A 19,458-nucleotide genomic window follows, 5' to 3' on the forward strand; every position below is an offset into this window, starting at 1 on the left:
ACCAGCAGAGGAGGAACAATCATGTATCCTGGTGAAGTCATGAAGAACGACACATGCTTTAATTACTTCATTTACATTTTGTTCACTCAGCTGAATGGCAGACTGGAGTACCCACCATTTGGCACAAAGAATGCCAAAGGAACACTCCACCAGTCGTCGAGCACGTGATAGGCGCAAGTTAAAAATTCTGCGGTGATGGTCCAGGTTGTGCCGGCGGGGATATGGCTTCATGACATTGCGTGCTAACTGAAATGCCTCATCTGCCACAAGGACATAAGGGACTGATTCTTGAGTGGAGCCTGGTAGCTGGCGTGGTGGTGGTAGATCCAACTGGTTGGTGCATAGCCGCCGACCCATAATGGAAGTATTGAAGACTCAAGAATCTCCCGTCCTTCCATAGGCCCCAATGTCGACATTTATAAACTTGTATTGAGGGTCGGCCAGAGCCAACAATACAACAGAAACGTATTGTTCATAATTGAAGAAATGTGAGCCAGAGTTTGGCGGCTTACGCACCCGGATATGTTTGCCATCAAGGGCCCCAATACAATTAGGAAACTGGCAGTCCTCCTCAAAGTCCCTTGAAATCCTCAACCAGTCTTCCATCCTGGGCTCGGGAATGATGAGTTGATGTAGTCTTGACCATATGTCACTACATGTCGACCTGACTATGCCAGAAATGGTAGATCATCCAATGAGAAACTCATGGTGGAGGGCGGCTTAAGACCGGCCAGTCGACAGGAAGCTGAAGAACAACAGAAATGGAACATTTTAGAATGCACAAATTAACAAAACATCAGGTACATACATACAAAACTTTTTATTGATTCATATCTACTAACACACATATATTTGGTCGCACAATGACTACGTGATATTCAGGACATATTACACATAACATTCTGGTCTGTAAGTTTAAATATATCTGGAATAAGAAGAGGGTATAAAACTTAGTCCAAAAGTCAAAAAATACATACTTTGGGCAACACATCATGAACATAGAGAATGTGGTTGTGTAGTACATACCGTAATGTGAGTAGAAGTCACTCCTCTGCAGATATAGCTTTGCGCATCCTTGTGTCCTGAAAGGTTATCCCAGGGCGCACTGTCTCCAAGAGTAGATGAAATGTTGCAAGGCTCATGCGACAGTATTGGTAAAAATTTTTCAGGATGATCCCGCAGAGAAGAATAGAGGCGGTGGAAATGACCTCTTGTGAGTCGTTGCCTCAAAAGTGGATGGACCCACATGCGTCTGCTCCTCCGCGGATCCACTATCACTGGGTATGTGTGACATCCGTCTGCGGATCTGGACTGCAGTAGGGACAGCACCCCGAGAAACCCCGAGACCCTTAACCCCTATGCAGGGATCTGGAATTGTAGCAAGGCCCAGGGGGTGGCTGTCTGGTGGAGCAGTGCGCCAGAGCAGGACGGTCGCCAATAGGGAAGAAGGCAGGGAACCAAAAACATAGTCAGAAATCGGGAGAGCAGCAGAGGTACAGAAACGGCAGGCAGTGGCAGAGTCGACAGTCCAGGCCAAGGTCACAAAACGGGAGGGCGGCAAGGTACAAAAACGACAGGCAGTAGCAGAGTCGAATATCCAGGCCAAGTTCACAAACCAGGAGAATAGCAGGCAGGCAGTAGAGGAGTCAGAAATCCAGGCTGAGGTCAGAGTCAAACAATAGCAAATCACACAGTAGCACATAGGGGAACCAAGAATATATCCGGCGGCTTGCAAGGCCAGTCCCAAGGTATTTGAGGGATCAGGTCATCCCTCACAGGCTCCCGGACTGATGATCTCATTAGGACCGCCCCCAGGACCAGGCCAGATGGTGATGCACCAACCCCTTCATGACTGACAGAGGAGCGGAGCCCGTGTCCATCAGATGCCTGCGCAGGAGCCCCTTCTCTGTCGCCGCCATCACTCGGGGGCAAACCACGGCGCCTCCCAATGGCCGAGGCAGGAACAGCAGGCCCCGAGTCTGACGGCGATGTGACAGTCCGGCGCCTCCTAGTGGCCGAGACCGGGACAGCAGGCCCCGAGTCGATGGCGATGTGACAGTCCGGCGCCTCCTAGTGGCCAAGGCCGGGACAGCAGGCCCCGAGTCTGATGGCGACGTGACAGTCCGGCGCCTCCTAGTGGCCGTGGCCGGGACAGCAGGCCCCGAGTCTGACGGCGATGTGACAGTATGGTTGACCAAAGCAGCATGACAAAAGCCAGTTGAAGAGAACCTGCTCAGTTGTGTTGAAAGTCAGACTGTCTGCCATGTTGCACATACAACACCAACACACCAAGTCAAGGCAAGGTCACAAATGGACAGAATGGAGGCAGACACCTGTTCCTAAGCCAATAAATAGGGTGCAGGCTAATGATTTAAGTAGTTTGCAGGCCTCAAAACCGTTAAATGTCCATTTTGCAAGTCTGTGAGAAAATCTCGCCATACGGATTACATATGGATGCTGACATGCGCAAAATACGCGACCACACTTTGCTTACGGATGACATACGGAGCACTATTTAGGGGTCATTCATCCGTATTACGCATGTAAAATACGGACCGTATTTGGCGTCGGTTAGTGTGACCCCGGCCTGATAATGCAAAAATGCAGAGCTGCTTACAGACACAGGTACTTGATAATCCTCTGAGCAACACGCCCTTTGTAAAGGGCATAAAAATTAACTGAAAAAAGTCAGTATCTGAAGAAACATACAGCAGATTTAAAAAAAAAAAACAAGGTACTCAGGGCAGTGATGGGAATAAAATATGTGCAGCAACTGGACACTTTTTTAATAGTAATGGAAAGCACAGTATGAGGACTTGTTTTTAGAGGACACAATAGATTTTTTGACAGTTTGTTTTTTCCTCCCTAAAAATGAAAGATATTTTTCATTTTTACAACATCATGCGTCATTACATGTTATATAAAAATGCATCTCTTAAAGGGAACTGGTTACCTCCAAAAATACTGTACTAGTTACCTGAGCATGAAGACCGCTGGTTTACAAGCCCTCTACAAGTGATAATGACCTTTAGCTCATATAATAATAATTTTATCAAAATTACAGCAGCAGCCCAGTAAGTGATACATCACTGAAATCAGAATGCTTCTCTCTACAGCTTGAAATATAATTACTATGCATACTCGCCCAGGCTCTGATGGCTAATCTCATTGGCAAAAAGCTACATACACTATGTAAGATAAAAGCTTGCTCTGCAGGACAATGACAGCATATAGAAAAAGTCAATTGCAAACTTGGCTATTTTCCTGCTTTCTAACTAACTATATCAGTTTTATAGCATGAGAATACCCCTTTAACCGCTCTCAGATGGGGCATCCAAAACCTGGTGACAGATTCCATTTAACAAAATTAGTCTAATTTTATGGTTGGGTAAAGTTCATCAAGAATTTAACATGCAGCCCATAGAGATCTTTGGAGGGTGATTGGGTTAACGGAGCTTGAAAGTTTGTAAGAAAAAAAGATCAGGTAAGAGATGTACACTTGGAGATAGTGAAGTTGCTTTCTTACATTTTTTCTATGTCATCCCAAAACTGGATTCACAGCTACCCTACTTAGTACTGCTGTGAAATGTACTCCAAGCTGCCGTAGCTCATGAGGGTGTGTTGCAGACAGATAGGAGAGCTGGATCTGTTGATATGAATCTGTTGTCTGTGTATTAAAGACACCATAGCAGCTAGTCTGCACCCACCTGATCTCCATCCGCTAGCTCAGAGACAATTTACAACTAGAGATGGAACTTGCAGAAGGGGAAATTAGATATCAATTCTACATGTTATATAAATTGCCTGAAATAGTGCCTTTCCTCATGAACATATTGTACATAACAGCTGTTTCTGAAAAGTCATCAGAAACCAGGTATATTTTAAGCATACTGTATCTTTTTACTTGTCTATATTTTTATAAAAATGTGTTTTAAAATGTCTTAAATTTGCATGTTTATATTGATTAGTTTTTTTTTCCTGTCACTTTTCAGTGTGTGACACAGGCATAGCGGTAGATCTGGTGTTAATGGTGGATACTTCTCAACATACATTGCAGGAACACAAAGACTTGAAAGATTTCTTACTTAATGTCTTATCCAATCTGAAAATAAGTGAGTACTGCACCCATGTGGGCCTGGTGGCATTCAGTAGTAAAGCAGAGGTCATTGTCCCTCTCAATACTGGAGTCAACAAGACTATTGTGGAGAAACATATTGGAGACATTCAACTTTCAACTGAAAAGATTGTACATATTGGAGGTGCAATCAATTATACTAAAACTGAAGTGTTTGGTGATGCCGAAGCAAGCAGAAAGAAGCAAGGAATACAGCAGCTAACAGTCCTGATCACTCATAAGCCCTCTGCAGACAGTGTGGTTGAAGCTGCATATTTACTGCAAAGAGATAATGTCAGAATTTTTACCGTGGGCATTTCTCAAGCTGACGAAACACAAATGAAACAAATTTCATCACATCCAATGCATAATTATCAAATCAAGGTGAACACATTTTCTGACCTTTCAAAAAAAGTCGACATTTTACAGAAGAAGATTGTTAACGCTGTTGAAAGAGATGTTATTTACACACCAAGGCGACGCCATGAAATAAAACAAGGTAAGATAATCCTAATTGTGTGAGAAAAATGATAAAAAATGACTGCTATAATTTTTAATGAATTTTGCTTAGAGAAAGTAGTAGTAGTCAATGTTGGATTCAAATTCCAAAAACCTGTAGCAATGGTTGCCTAGGGCTTCAGGCTTCACCCGTCAAGTACTGTAGGTCTTACCGTATTCATATATCTGTATTTATCGTACCCGTGCTATTCTTTACTGTATGATGATCTGTAGAAACAAAACAGACACGGCCTAATTTGGTCTGATTTGCAGGTCAGATTTACCTATTCTCATAAATAGGTTTTTAGAAAAAGGTCAGCAAACTAATGCCATTTGTACACAAACACATGGGCCATGCACACAGCGAACAAGTCTGTATGACAGTGTTCACACCACCAAAAGACTGAAACACAAAAAAACAAGCGTATAAAAATACTCTGTTGTAAAAAAGTAACAGTAAACAGCAAGCGCTAGTAAAAAGATGACAACAAAACAGGGTATTTGGTTGATACGTTTTTTGCAAAAAATGTATGCTAAGCCACTCTACAAAACTTCAAAGTATACCCATTAGAGCAGTCCCTAACTGAAGTATTTAAAAACCTGATCATGTGAACAGTACCTATGTAAGCAGGATTCAGGCAGGTAATGTCTGATATGGACAAACTATGGAAGACGGCTTTTTGTGTGCATGGCCCATAAGGAAGGGGTGGAACCTCCCCAGTCTTGTAAAAACAAGAATCCAAATAGACACAAACACATGGGCCATGCACACAGCGAACAAGTCTGAATGACAGTGTTCACACCACCAAAAGACTGAAACACAGAAAAACACAGTAAAACAAACGTATAAAAATACTCTGTTGTAAAAAAGTAACAGTAAACAGCAAGTGCTAGTAGAGTTGAGCGATACCGTCCGATACTTCAAAGTATCGTATCGGATGGTATCGGCCGATCTTTAAAAAAAGTATCGGTATCGCCGATTCCGATACCGGAAGTCCCATTCAAGTCTATGGGACTTCCGGTATCGGAATAAGAAAAACCCTTTCCTGCCCTTGTACAGCCTCTCTGGGGTCTGTACGGGCCTTTCGGGGGGCTGTGCCGGTCTGCCAGGGGGTCTGTGCAGGCTCCGGTGGTCTGTGCCGGCCTGCCGGTGGTCTGTGCAGGCTCCGGGGGGCTGTGCCGGCCTGCCGGGGGGCTGTGCCGGCCTGCCGGGGGGCTGTGCAGGCTCCGGGGGGTTGTGCCGGCCTGCCGGGGGGCTGTGCCGGCCTGCCGGGGGTCTGTGCAGGCATCGTCCGATGGGACTACAAGTCCCATCGGGCGATGCCTGCTACCATGACAGTGATTGACACATTAGCCAATGATGGGACAGTAGTAGTCCCATCATCCGGCTAATGTGTTAAATGTAAAAAAAAAAAAAAAAAAAATTACATGCTACATACATACAACATGCATACTACATACATGCTACATTCATACTACATATGAGAAACTGGGTCTGAGCAGAAAAAGTAAATTAATGTGCATGCAAAAAGTAATTGCATATGAACACATGACCTTTACACAGAGAAAACCAAAAGCAAAACACAAAACAAATATCCTGAAATAAAAAAGTAAAAAAATATATTGCAAAAATTGCATGAAGGTAGTAATAATAGTAATAATAAGGGTATTTAGTTAACATAATTTTGATCAAAATAATGTAGAAGCCATCCCGCCACGTCACGGCAACCCTTGTGGGACAGTCCTAACTCTTGTATTTAAAACCTTTCCACTTGTCAAGTGACGTAAATGTGAACAAGGACAGAGGGACTGAACCACCAGTAATAGTATAGGCCAGACAGGATGGATTTTCCAACTCAGAAACAGGGCGGTCACACCCTTATATGCACAGAATGCACAATGAAACAAATGAGAAACTGGGTCTGAGCAGAAAAAGTAAATTAATGTGCATGCAAAAAGTAATTGCATATGAACACATGACCTTTACACAGAGAAAACCAAAAGCAAAACACAAAACAAATATCCTGAAATAAAAAAGTAAAAAAATATATTGCAAAAATTGCATGAAGGTAGTAATAATAGTAATAATAAGGGTATTTAGTTAACATAATTTTGATCAAAATAATGTAGAAGCCATCCCGCCACGTCACGGCAACCCTTGTGGGACAGTCCTAACTCTTGTATTTAAAACCTTTCCACTTGTCAAGTGACGTAAATGTGAACAAGGACAGAGGGACTGCTACATGCTACATACATAACACATATATACTACATGCATGCTACATACATACTACATACTACATATATACTACATGCATGCTACATACTACATGCTACATACATACTACATATATACTACATGCATGCTACATACATACTGCATGCTACATGCATGCTACATACATACTACATACATACTACATGCTACAAAAAAAAAAGTCCCTAGTCTCACTTTATGCCATTGCTGTGTGGGAAATTCCCACGCAGCAATGGCATAAAGTGAGACTAGGGACTTTTTTTTTTTTAAGTGGCGGAGGAATACAGTGCGGAAGGATACCTACCTTCCGTCATTGGATTCCTGCAGCCCGTAGAGAACGGCAGCATCATCTGATGCTGCCGTTCTCTACCCAAGATCGTCGTGGGACACACTCGTGGACTGCTTCGGATCGTGGGTGAGTATTTTTGTGGTTTGTTATGTTAATATTTATTCCGGAAAGACAATGGCTTCGGGGAACAATGTGACAAGTATTGGTAAGTATGTTACTCTATGTTATATGTACTGTATGTCTATGTATGTATTGTATGAATGTATTGTATGTATGTAGTATATATGTGGTATGTATGTAGCATGTAGTATGTATGTAGTATGTATGTAGCATGCATGTAGCATGTAGTATGTATGTAGCATGCATGTAGTATATATGTAGTATGTATGTAGCATGCATGTAGTATATATGTAGTATGTATGTAGCATGCATGTAGTATATATGTAGCATGTATGTAGTATGTATGCGGTATGTATGTAGCATGTAGTATGTATGTAGCATGCATGTAGTATATATGTAGTATGTATGTAGCATGTAGTATGTATGTAGTATGTATGTGGTATGTATGTTGCATGTAGTATGTATGTAGCATGCAGTAAATATGTAGCATGTATGTAGTATGTATGTAGTATATATGTAGTATGTATGTAGCATGTAGTATGTATGTAGCATGCATGTAGTATATATGTAGTATGTATGTAGCATGCATGTAGTATGTATGTAGTATGTATGTAGCATGTAGTATATATGTAGTATGCATGTAGTATGTATGTAGCATGTAGTATGTATGTAGCATGTATGTAGTATGTATGTAGTATATATGTAGTATGTATGTAGCATGTATGTAGCATGCATGTAGTATGTATGTAGTATTTTTTTTTTAACATTTAACACATTAGCTGGATGATGGGACTACTACTGTCCCATCATTGGCTAATGTGTCAATCACTGTCATGGTAGCAGGCATCGCCCGATGGGACTTGTAGTCCCATCGGACGATGCTTGCACAGACCCCCGGACATCAGCACAGCCCCCCGGCAGGCCGGTACAGACCACCGGCAGGCCGGCACAGCCCCCCGGCAGGGACCCCGGGCAGTCCACACAGCCCCCCGGCAGGCCGGCACAGCCCCCCGGCAGGCCGGCAGAGACCCCCGGAAGGCCCGAAATGACGGCGCATCATGATGCGCACACACCGCGCATCATGATGACGTCAGGCCGTCAATCAACTGAACTTCCGATTCCGATGCCGAATTCCGATATTGAAAAAATATCGGAAGTCGGTATCGGAATTCCGATACAGCAAGTATCGGCCGATACCCGATACTTGCGGTATCGGAATGCTCAACACTATGTGCTAGTAAAAAGAGGATAAGAAAACAGGGTATTTGGTTGATACGTTTTTTGCAAAAAATGCATACTAAGCAGCTCTAAAGTCAAGGTATACCCATATCAGAGCAGTTTCTAACAGATGTATTTAAAACCTGATCATGTGAACAGTACCTATTTGAGCAGGATTCAGGCAGGTAATGTCTGATATGGACACACTATGGAAGACGGCTTTTTGTGTGCATGGCCCATAAGGAAGGGGTGGAACCTCCCCAGTCTTGTAAAAACAAGAATCCAATTAGACACAAACACATGGGCCATGCACACAGCGAACAAGTCTGTATGACAGTGTTCACACCACCAAAAGACTGAAACACAGAAAAACACAGTAAAACAAACGTATAAAAATACTCTGTTGTAAAAAAGTAACAGTAAGCAGCAAGTGCTAGTAAAAAGAGGATAAGAAAACAGGGTATTTGGTTGATACGTTTTTTGCAAAAAATGCATACTAAGCTGCTCTAAAGTCAAGGTATACCCATATCAGAGCAGTCCCTAACAGATGTATTTAAAACCTGATCATGTGAACAGTACCTATTTGAGCAGGATTCAGGCAGATAATGTCTGATATGGACACGCTATGGAAGACGGCTTTTTGTGTGCATGGCCCATAAGGAAGGGGTGGAACCTCCCCAGTCTTGTAAAAACAAGAATCCAATTAGACACAAACACATGGGCCATGCACACAGCGAACAAGTCTGTATGACAGTGTTCACACCAGCAAAAGACTGAAACACAGAAAAACACAGTAAAACAAACGTATAAAAATACTCTGTTGTAAAAAAGTAACAGTAAGCAGCAAGTGCTAGTAAAAAGAGGATAAAAAAAACAGGGTATTTGGTTGATACGTTTTTTGCAAAAAATGCATACTAAGCTGCTCTAAAGTCAAGGTATACCCATATCAGAGCAGTCCCTAACAGATGTATTTAAAACCTGATCATGTGAACAGTACCTATTTGAGCAGGATTCAGGCAGATAATGTCTGATATGGACACGCTATGGAAGACGGCTTTTTGTGTGCATGGCCCATAAAGAAGGGGTGGAACCTCCCCAGTCTTGTAGAAACAAAAAATCAATTAGACACAAACACCATGCCATTTGTATAGCATTCGTGCTCTCTGTTTGAATGACAGATGTGTGAAAACAACTAAGTTCTGGATGGCTTTTATATTTAGAAAGCAACTCACAATATTTATCACTTTCTGCATTTTTCATTTAGTAGATTTCCTTTTTCCATAACTATCCAGACCCAATGTGCCTATTGGTAAATCAGTTGTAGTAGTTTTAAAAGCTATTACCAATACAACATAAAGTCACTTTGGTCATCAACAGATTTCCACAATCACAGCAAATGGAGGTGTAGAGGTTTTTTAATTAATAGATCTTTGAATAATAATAACTTCCAAAATTGTTCCTGTGCTGAGATAATCTTATAAATGTACCCCTGTTATGTACTGTGTAATGGCTGTGCCTGACCGTGCAGGAACATGGTCTGATCATACCACATCTCTTGGCCAGAGGAGAAAAGAGTAAAGAGACAGGGCAGCATGGGATCACAGCTGATTCTTTCTGTGAGGTAAAACATTTCCTTGCCTGTTTTTAAGCAATGTTTTACCTCAAAGAATCATTTGATCCCCTACTGTCCTGTCTGTATACTCTATTTTGCATCCTCCCCTACCCAGGAGCTGTGGTATGATCAGACCATGTTCCTGCACGGTCAGACACGGCCATTACACAGTACACAGCAGGGGCACATTTACAAGATTATCTCAGCACAGAAACATTTTTTTAAACACATCCAATTATGGAACTTATTATTCAAAAATCTATTGATTTAAAATGTTGATTTAAATTAACTTTGCTTATAGGAAAACCTCATTAAGGGTGGCCACAGATGACAACATTGTATTACATATGTCCATTCAACTTTTTTAATGAGTAACCATGTAAAACATGGGTATGTCATATACTTTACAGAGGAAGCTGTTCTTCTCAAACCTAACAAACAAAACATAAAAATCAAAACTGAGGCCTTTCCAGATAAAAAAAAATAGAGATTTATTTTTGGTCTTGAGAGAAACACAAAGCATTGAAGTGACCACCTATCTGTCGCTTTTATGTATTTTAATCTAATTACCTAATTTGAATATTGAAAATTGACTGTAAGTGGAAATATTTGTTCAATGCAGTATTATTTCTTTGCAGGATGTCAGAAGACAGAGGTAGCTGACATTTATTTGCTCATGGATAGCTCTGGGAGTATTTATCCCTTGGAATTTAAAGCCATGAAGGCATTTCTGGTGGAGCTAATAGATATGTTTGAAATTGGTCCTCAGAAGGTCCGCATTGCGGCTTTGCAATACTCTGATAAAAGTAAACTGGAGATTGACATTGGTAATAATTACAATAAAATCCAATTGAAGCTGGAGATACAGAAGATCAGTCAAATAGGTGAAGGAACCAACACAGGAGAAGCAATGAATTACACTAGTAAAATAATATTAGATCCCATCAATGTCAGGACAGGAAATGTGCCTGTGTATTTTATTGTTCTTACAGATGGAGATTCTGACGACAGCGTTAAGGAGGCTTCCATCATCCTCAGGCAAAACAAAGTAAATATGTATGCAATTGGAGTTAAAAAAGCCAACAAGACTGGAAATCTACTGGAAATCGCTGGAGATCCCAAAAGGGTCTATTATGTAAACAATTTTGATTCTTTGAAGGACATAAAAAATCAGATAGCCAATGAAATCTGTTCTAATGAAGGTAAAATAAGCAATGTATAGAAAAGTAACTAAGAATGAATATTAAATAATAATCTAAAACTATGAAAACTTATTATTTTATTTTTATCTTTATAGTTTGCCAAAAAGTGCAGGCCGATGTAATGTTCCTAGTTGACAGTTCGGGAAGCATTGGCCCAGATAACTTTATTAAAATGAAGGACTTTATGAAAGGCTTGGTTAACAAAACAGAGGTTGGTCCGGATGCCGTTCAATTTGGTATTGTCCAATTCAGTGATGTCAACGTGGAAGTGCTTCAGCTAAGTAAGAGTGGAACCAAAACTATTATCTGGGAAGCAATCGAGAAAATGGCATACATGAAACAGGGTACATACACTGGGAAAGCCTTAGAATTTGTGTCCCAGTACTTCACAGAAAACAAAGGTGCTAGACCTAAGGTGAAAAAGCTCCTTATACTCATAACAGATGGAAAAGCACAAGACGATGTTGAACTGCCATCTGAGTCTTTGAGGAACAGTGGTGTGAACATTATCTCTGTAGGAATATTCAAGTCAAATAAAACTCAACTGGAAGTAATAAGTAGGCCTACAGGACAAGTACATTATGTGGAGTCTTTTGAAACACTGAAGTTTAAAGAAGAAGAACTGCTTGTTGATATCTGTAAAGAAGGTCAGTGTACATATGAATAATAGTTCTGTGTATATGCTATAGTATAGAATATTTATCTACAGTTAATAGTAACTATATATATATATATATATACTAGCTGAAGAGCCCGGCGTTGCCTGGGCATAGTAACCAACTGTGGTTAGTTATAACAAATTATAATGATTATATTGCACAAAAAAAAGTGCATCTAATCCTATCCTGTGTGATACTGACTGCTGAGCCGTGTATCTAATCCTATTCTGTGTGATACTGTCTGCTGAGCCGTGTATCTAATACTATTCTGTGTGATACTGAGTGCTGAGCTGCGTATCTAATCCTATCCTGTGTGATACTGTCTGCTGAGCCGTGTATCTATTCCTATCCTGTGTGATACTGCCTGCTGAGCCATGTGTCTAATCCTCTCCTGTGTGATACTGACTGCTGAGCCATGTATCTAATCCTATCCTGTGTGATACTGGGCTCCCTCTTTAAGCCCCCGTCACACATAACAATGTCCCAGCGATCCCACCAGCGATCCGACATGGATGGGATCGCTGGGACATCGTTAGGCTGATCGCTGGTGAGCTGTCACATAGATAGCCCCAGCAATCAGGACCAGCGACGTTGGACGCTGGTTTCTAATGTAAACATCGGGTATCCAGGAGCCGCGGCTCCAGCATACCCGCTGTTCACCTTGGAAACCGGCATATACTCTGGTTTCCAAGGTAAACATCGGGTATCTAGGAGACACGCGACTCCTGTATACCTGCTGTTTACCTTGGAAACCAGCGTGTACGCCAGTTTCCAAGGTAAACAGCGGGTATCCAGGAGCCACGGCTCCTGGATACCCGACGTTTATATTAGAAACCAGCGTCCAGCGTCGCTGATCGCTGGTCTCTCGCTGCCACACACAGCGATGCGTGCTGGGCAGCGGGAGACCAGTGATGGAAAAACGGCCCAGGCCGCTCGAGCACAATCAGCGATAACCGGCAGGGGGGCCAGTCGCTGATCCCTGTCACAAAATCAGGGATCTCGCTAGCGAGATCGCTGTGTGTGATGGGGCCCTTAGTCTGTGTCAGAGGGTGGTCTGTGTTGGCACGGTAATAAATTGTGTTATTTCCAGCTTTACAGAAGGACGATAACACCATAGAAATGATAAGAATAATAGGCCTCAGTTACCACAACTGTCTACAAAGAAAACTGTTGCTGATAGCAACCAATCACAGCTCATTTTTCATCTTTTAAACAGCTCTGGGACAGCATGGCGAGTTTTGAGTCGTGACTTTTGTGTTTCGACTTTTATGTGGCGAGGTTGGTGTATGTGTGGTGAAATGTGTGCTGAGGGTGGTATATGTGTTGAAGCACGTGGTAGTGTGTGGTGCATTTTGTGTGCGTGTGTGTTCATATCCCCGTGTGTGGTGAGTATCCCATGTCAGGGCCCCACCTTAGCAACTGTACGGTATATACTCTTTGGCACCATCGCTCTCATTCTTTAAGTCCCCCTTGTTCACATCTGGCAGCTGTCAATTTTCCTCCAACACTTTTCCTTTCACTTTTTCCACATTATGTAGATAGGGGCAAAATTGTTTGGTGAATTGGAACACGCGGAGTTAAAATTTCGCCTCACAACATAGCCTATGAAGCTCTCGGGGTCCAGACGTGTGACTGTGCAAAATTATGTGGCTGTAGCTACGGCTGTGCAGATGCCAATACATACACTTTTTCTCCATTATGTAGATAGGGGCAAAATTGTTTGGTGAATTGGAACGCGCGGGGTTAAAATTTTGCCTCACATCATAGTCTATGACGCTCTCGGGGTCCAGACGTGTGACTGTGCCAAATTTTGTGGCTGTAGCTGCGACGGTGCGGATGCCAATCCCGGACATACATCCATCCATACATACATACATACATACATACACACCCACATTGAGCTTTATATAGTAGATATATTTAAAAGATGTTGTTCTCCTCTTAACAGCTCAGCCTGAACCTGAGCACATGTTTATATTAAACTATCTGAAAAACCCGGCGTTGCCCGGGCATAGTAACTAACTACGGTTAGTTATAACAAATTATAATGATTATATCTCTCTCTATATATATATATAAAGCTGAGTGTAGAGCCCCGCCCACTCCGCATAGCCATATTCACTATAATATCCAACATCATCCCGTCACCCAGAGCTACTGGACTACTACCACTAATATCCCACATCATCTCATCAGCCAGAGCCACCAGACTACTACCCCTAGTATCCCATATCATCCCGTCAGAGCCACCGGACTACTACCCCTAATATCCCACATCATCCCTTCAAAGCCACTGGACTACTACCTCTAATATCCCACATCATCCCGCCAGCCAGAGCCACCAGACAACTGCCACTAATATCCCACATTATCCCATCACAACCGCCGGACTACTACCCCTAATATCCCACATCATCCCGTCAGCCAGAGTCACCGGACTACTACCCCATCCCATCAGCCAGAGCCACTGGACTACTACCCCTAATATCCTTCCCACATCATCCCATCAGCCTGTGGTCAGAACCAGAGCGCTGAGTGGAACGGTCCTAACTTCCATACTGGAGATCCCTTTAAGAGAGGCCTGAGGGCAGTACCAAAGCGCAGTTTGGATTTTCCCTCACTTCCATACTGGGGATCCCTTTAAGAGAGACTGGGGTCAGGACCAGAGAGCTGAGTGGCATTGCCCTAACTTCCATACTGGGGATCCCTTTAAGAGAGCCTGGGATCAGAACCAGAGCACTGAGTGGATTTGCTCTGACTTGCATACCAATGATCCCTTTAATAGAATCCTGGAGTCAGAATCATAGCGCTGAGGGAATTGCCCTAACTTCCATACAGGAGATCCCTTTAAGAGAGGCCTGGGGTCAGAACCAAAGCGCTGGATGGATTTGCCCTGACTTCCGTACCAATGATCCCTTTAATAGAAGCCTGGGGTCAGAATCAGAGCGCTGAGGGATTTGCCCTAACTTCCATACTGGAGATCCCTTTAAGAGAGCCCTGGGGTCAGTAACAAAGCGCAGAGTGGATTTGCCCTCACTTCTGTACCTGGGATCCCTTTAAGAGGGGCCTGGGGTCAGAACCAGAGCGCTTAGTGGAATTACCCTAACTTAAATACCAATGATCCCTTTAAGAGACCCTGGGGTCAGAACCACAGAGCTGAGGGGAGCAGTCCTAACTTCAATACCGGGGATCCCTTTAAGAGAGGCCTGGGGTCAAAACTAAATCGCTGGATGGATTTGCCCTGACTTCCATACCAATGGTCCCTTTAATAGAAGCCTGGGGTCAGAATCAGAGTGCTAAGGGATTTGCCCTGACTTCCATACCGGAGATCCCTTTAAGAGGAAAGATGTACCTATGGGAAGGAGGATGTGAGATGGGGATATGGGCAGGGAGGGCGTGATTCATTTCTGTACTGTGCTCTCTGCTCCTTTCTGGAGGGCAGACAATGGCTGGGAAGTTATGTTTCCGGGGTTGCTAGATTTCTCCCACCCAGTCAGTGTCTGCAGAGGTGTTGTCATGGAGTGGGAAAACTGTTGCTCATAGAAACCAGTCACAACTCAGCTTCTTTTAAACAGCTCTGGTGAAATGAAAGATGCTTAGTGATTAGTTGCAAGGAAAATTGTTGCTCATAGCAACCAATCACAGCTCAGCTTCTTTTAAACAGCTCTGGTGAAATGAAAGATGCTTCGTGATTGGTTGGTGATACACACATACATTCAGTTTTATATATAGAGATGAGAGAGTAAAATAAACTACTGATGGTTCCCTCTTGTAGCTGCTTAGATTCTGCAATAAGAGAGGATTGAACATCAAAACTCAACATGTGCCCTATTCTGGTTATGTGATGATTACAGAGATGCTGGACTAATTCCAGTTATATTATATGTATTTTACTTTGTTCTATTCATGCAGTCATGTCTGATCATTTAATCCTCTGTAGGCCAGATCTCACCATGCTTCTGTTTTCCATGGCTTCTTCAATTGCTTTGTGTTCATAACTGTGACATTCTTGATTTTGCGTAGCTATCGGGCTTTTAATTTCCCCTATCTCTTTTTACTATTCACCATTCTGAGTAGAATCTCCTTTTCCAGTGAATTTGTCCTAAATACATGACCAAAATTGGTTTGTTTCTGTCTGGTGACCTTGACTTTCAGGGACAAAGCTGAGATTACGTGATCAAAAACTTCTTTGTCGGTGTAAGTTCCTACACCTTAGTTACATTTTTAGGAAACTTCAACAGCAAATACAAAATAGAACAAACTGTGCTTATCTTTCTCTTAAACAGATCACAACTGCATTCAATGACTCAACAATGTAAAACCAACACAGTGAAATGTACACTCTTCTGTGTCCAATAGTTATATTGCTTAGAGTAGAGTAATATCCAATGGATGTATCTAGTTATATAATTGCCTTGTAATGTTTTCATTTCCTATTCTGTTCAGATGTCACCGTATCCCAGAATTCCAAGTGGAGGAAGTTCACCAACCACCATATTGGGACACCCAAGTGATGGGTGTCTCAATATGGAAACTGCTGCTGGTACCAACCTATTGCCCGGTACCACCAGCGGAACACGGTCACACCACACACACACACTCTATACGCCGTAAGCACCACACACACACTCACTCACACACACTCACACACAATACTGACATTACAGCTGGGGATCACAGAGGATTTTGTGAGGTAAAATATTTCGCTGACTGTTTTTAAACAATATTTTACCTCACAAAATGTACCCTCTGTGATCTCCTGCTGTAATATCAGTATTGTCTTTTGCTTCCTCCCATGCCCAGAAGCTGTGGTATGTTCTATACATGGTCAGACACAGGGGTAAGAGAGACAGAGCACATGGGGTAGACAGGTCAAAGAAGAGACGGGAGAAGTCAGCACCTGGGGAAAGAGAGAGTGGATAGGTGGATGAGCACATGAGGGGAGAGATTCTCAACGCAGCAAAGCCTGCCCCCATCGTGACATTACCGCCCTCCCAATGCGATAGCATCTGGCCTCCATCTAGTAGTATATAAATGCCTTAAAAGTGAATAAGAATTACAAACTTTATTCATTAATTTGATGACTGGGATGGCTGCTTTGCTTTCTATAGAAGTAGCTTGGTCATCACCCATAGTTGTCAATGGCTAACCAATTATGCTCCATAGAAAACCCGGCGGAGCCCAAAGGAGAAGAAGGGGCCCTGTAATTTCCTACATTCCCATGATTGGTAAAAGTGGTTATAGACAGAGAAATAGTAGGCCTGGCCAACCATATGAAGTATATGGAGGTCTCACAATTTTTTCATCCGATATTGAAGAAAAAAAGGTTTGAGCATTTTGATTTCAATATGCCTTATTAATTTAGGGATTATTTTTCTGTAAGAGCAATAAGTTGATGACAGATTAGCTTATTCTCCTCTCCCTACTGAGAATACATCTACATTTAGCAGAGTACACGTACATGTATGGGAGGATGGGATCGGACGCAATCTAAGAGGTATGACTACTTTAAGAGTCACCACCACTGACTGTTGGCAATTAATCATTGGTGGCATATCCCAGGAATATGCCATTAATGTCTGTCACAAGGCGATAACTTTTTTTGTGAAATTCTTGCCAAGTTTTGTAGTTTTCATTTGTTTGTTTTTAATTTTTTATGACCGAACGGAAATAATCAGGGTCTGTGATAAATTTTGGGCATGTGAAACAAATAGTTGTTCCATCTTTAAAAGAGATGATTTAAGTAAAAGATACAAAAAGTGTTTTTTTGTGTGTTCACAGATTGTCCACGAATACAACAGGCGGATATTGTTTTTGTAATTGATAAATCAAGTAGTATCCAGCATGAGCAAGATATGAAAATGAAATCCTTTGTGATATCTTTTGTGAATAAATCAGATGTTTCACCAGATAAAGTTCAAATTGGAGCTCTGAGATACTCAGATAACCCATACAAGATGTTCTACCTGAATACATTCAGCAATAAAAATGATATTATTAAAGCCATTGAGGAAGATACCAACACAGAAGGAGATACATACACTGCTAAAGCCTTACAGTTTTCAAAGGAATTCTTTAGTGAGCAACATGGCAGTCGCCAACGAAGAGGAGTCCCTCAGTATCTTATTGTTATAACTGATGGTGAGTCTCATGATCCGAAGGAACTGAATGAAACTTCAGAATCTCTTGAAAAAGCTGGGATCACAATATTTCCAATTGGAGTAAATAAAGCCAAAAAAACAGAACTAATAACAATGGCAGGATCCAAAGGCAAATGGTTCTTCGTTGACCAGTTTGAAGAATTAATGGACATTTTTCAAAACATATCTGATGCTTTATGTGAAACATCAGGTGAGTCATATTCTGCTATTTCTATGATAAAATACAGAATTTCCCTATAGACTATTTACAGACATTAAATAGAGCATATAATAGTTGCATGCTAATAAATCTAAATAAATTTAATTAATGTAAACTAAGGTGTAATTAATTAAGGTGTAAAATGACAAAGAACCACTCGTCCAATACTTACTGTAAATCTGCAATTAGTAAAATTGAGTACTGTAGGGAAATTGCAAATTTTGGAATTCTGCATTCCTTCCAGAAACAATTACTCTCATTTTACCATACAATGCTTCAATAATGATAAATGTATTCTACCCCTTAATGACAGGAGCTTTTTACATTTTTGTGTTTTCTTTTTTCACTCCCCTTTTTCCCAGTGCAAGTGTGGTGAAATTGCAAAAAAAAGTGCAATCTCACACATGTTTTTTGTTTGGCTTTTTTGCTAGGTTCACTAAATGCTAAAACTGACCTGCCATTATCATTCTCCAGGTCATTACGAGTTCATAGACACCATATATGTCTAGGTTCTTTTTTATGTAAATGGTGAAAAAAAATTCCAAAGTTTGCTAAAAAAAATTGCGCTATTTTCCGATACCCATAGCATCTCCATTTTTCGTGATCTAGGGTTGGGTGAGGGCTTATTTTTTGCATGCTGAGCTGACATTTTTAATGATACCATTTATATACAGATATGATCTTTTGATTACCCGTTATTGCATTTTAATGCAATGTTGCCTCGATCAAAAAAACATAATTCTGGCGTTTTGATTTTTTTTCCCGCTACGCCGTTTAGCGATTGGACTAATCCTTTTTATTATTGATAGATTGGGCGATTCTGAATGTGGTGATACCTAATATGTGTATAAGTGATTTTTTTTATTTTATTTTGAATGGGGCGAAAGGGGGAGTGATTTAAACTTTTATATTTTTTAATTTTTCTCATATTTTTGAAAACATTTCTTTTTTATTTTGGCATGCTTCAATAGTCTCCATGGGAGGCTAAAAGCTGCCATAGCCTGATTGGCTCTGCTACATATAGGCGATGAGCAGATCGCCTATATGTAGCTGAATTACTGAATTGCTGTGAGCGCCGACCACCACCTCTGGTTATTATGCCAATGCATCACTGACCCCCGATCACGTG

General features: G+C 41.6%; 1 protein-coding gene and 1 long non-coding RNA gene across 5 annotated transcripts in view; one reads left to right on the forward strand and one right to left on the reverse strand.

Moving 5' to 3' along the window:
* The window catches only part of LOC141084527 (uncharacterized), a 246,810-nt gene extending 237,636 nt beyond the window's left edge, over window positions 1-9,174 (reverse strand). The window contains exons 1-2 of one of the 4 annotated variants that reach the window (XR_012231024.1): window positions 9,076-9,174; window positions 4,786-4,840 (exon numbers count right to left, since the gene is read on the reverse strand). This is a non-coding gene — a long non-coding RNA (uncharacterized lncRNA). Of the gene's footprint in view, window positions 1-4,785; window positions 4,841-8,658; window positions 8,744-9,075 lie in introns of those variants that run through there. The other 3 variants (XR_012231023.1, XR_012231027.1, XR_012231026.1) reach the window with 3 other exon arrangements.
* LOC141084521 (collagen alpha-6(VI) chain-like) overlaps window positions 1-19,458 on the forward strand; it is a 389,499-nt gene that overhangs the window by 171,989 nt on the left and 198,052 nt on the right. The window contains exons 4-7 of the mRNA XM_073569287.1: window positions 3,993-4,613; window positions 10,747-11,310; window positions 11,406-11,957; window positions 17,751-18,320. Of these exons, the coding sequence (XP_073425388.1) occupies window positions 3,993-4,613; window positions 10,747-11,310; window positions 11,406-11,957; window positions 17,751-18,320 (2,307 nt within the window). The remainder of the gene's footprint in view (window positions 1-3,992; window positions 4,614-10,746; window positions 11,311-11,405; window positions 11,958-17,750; window positions 18,321-19,458) is intronic.

Source organism: Dendrobates tinctorius, unplaced genomic scaffold, assembly GCF_039654945.1.
Source record: "Dendrobates tinctorius isolate UK_male_01 unplaced genomic scaffold, ASM3965494v1 ptg000005l, whole genome shotgun sequence".
NCBI lineage: Eukaryota > Metazoa > Chordata > Amphibia > Anura > Dendrobatidae > Dendrobates > Dendrobates tinctorius.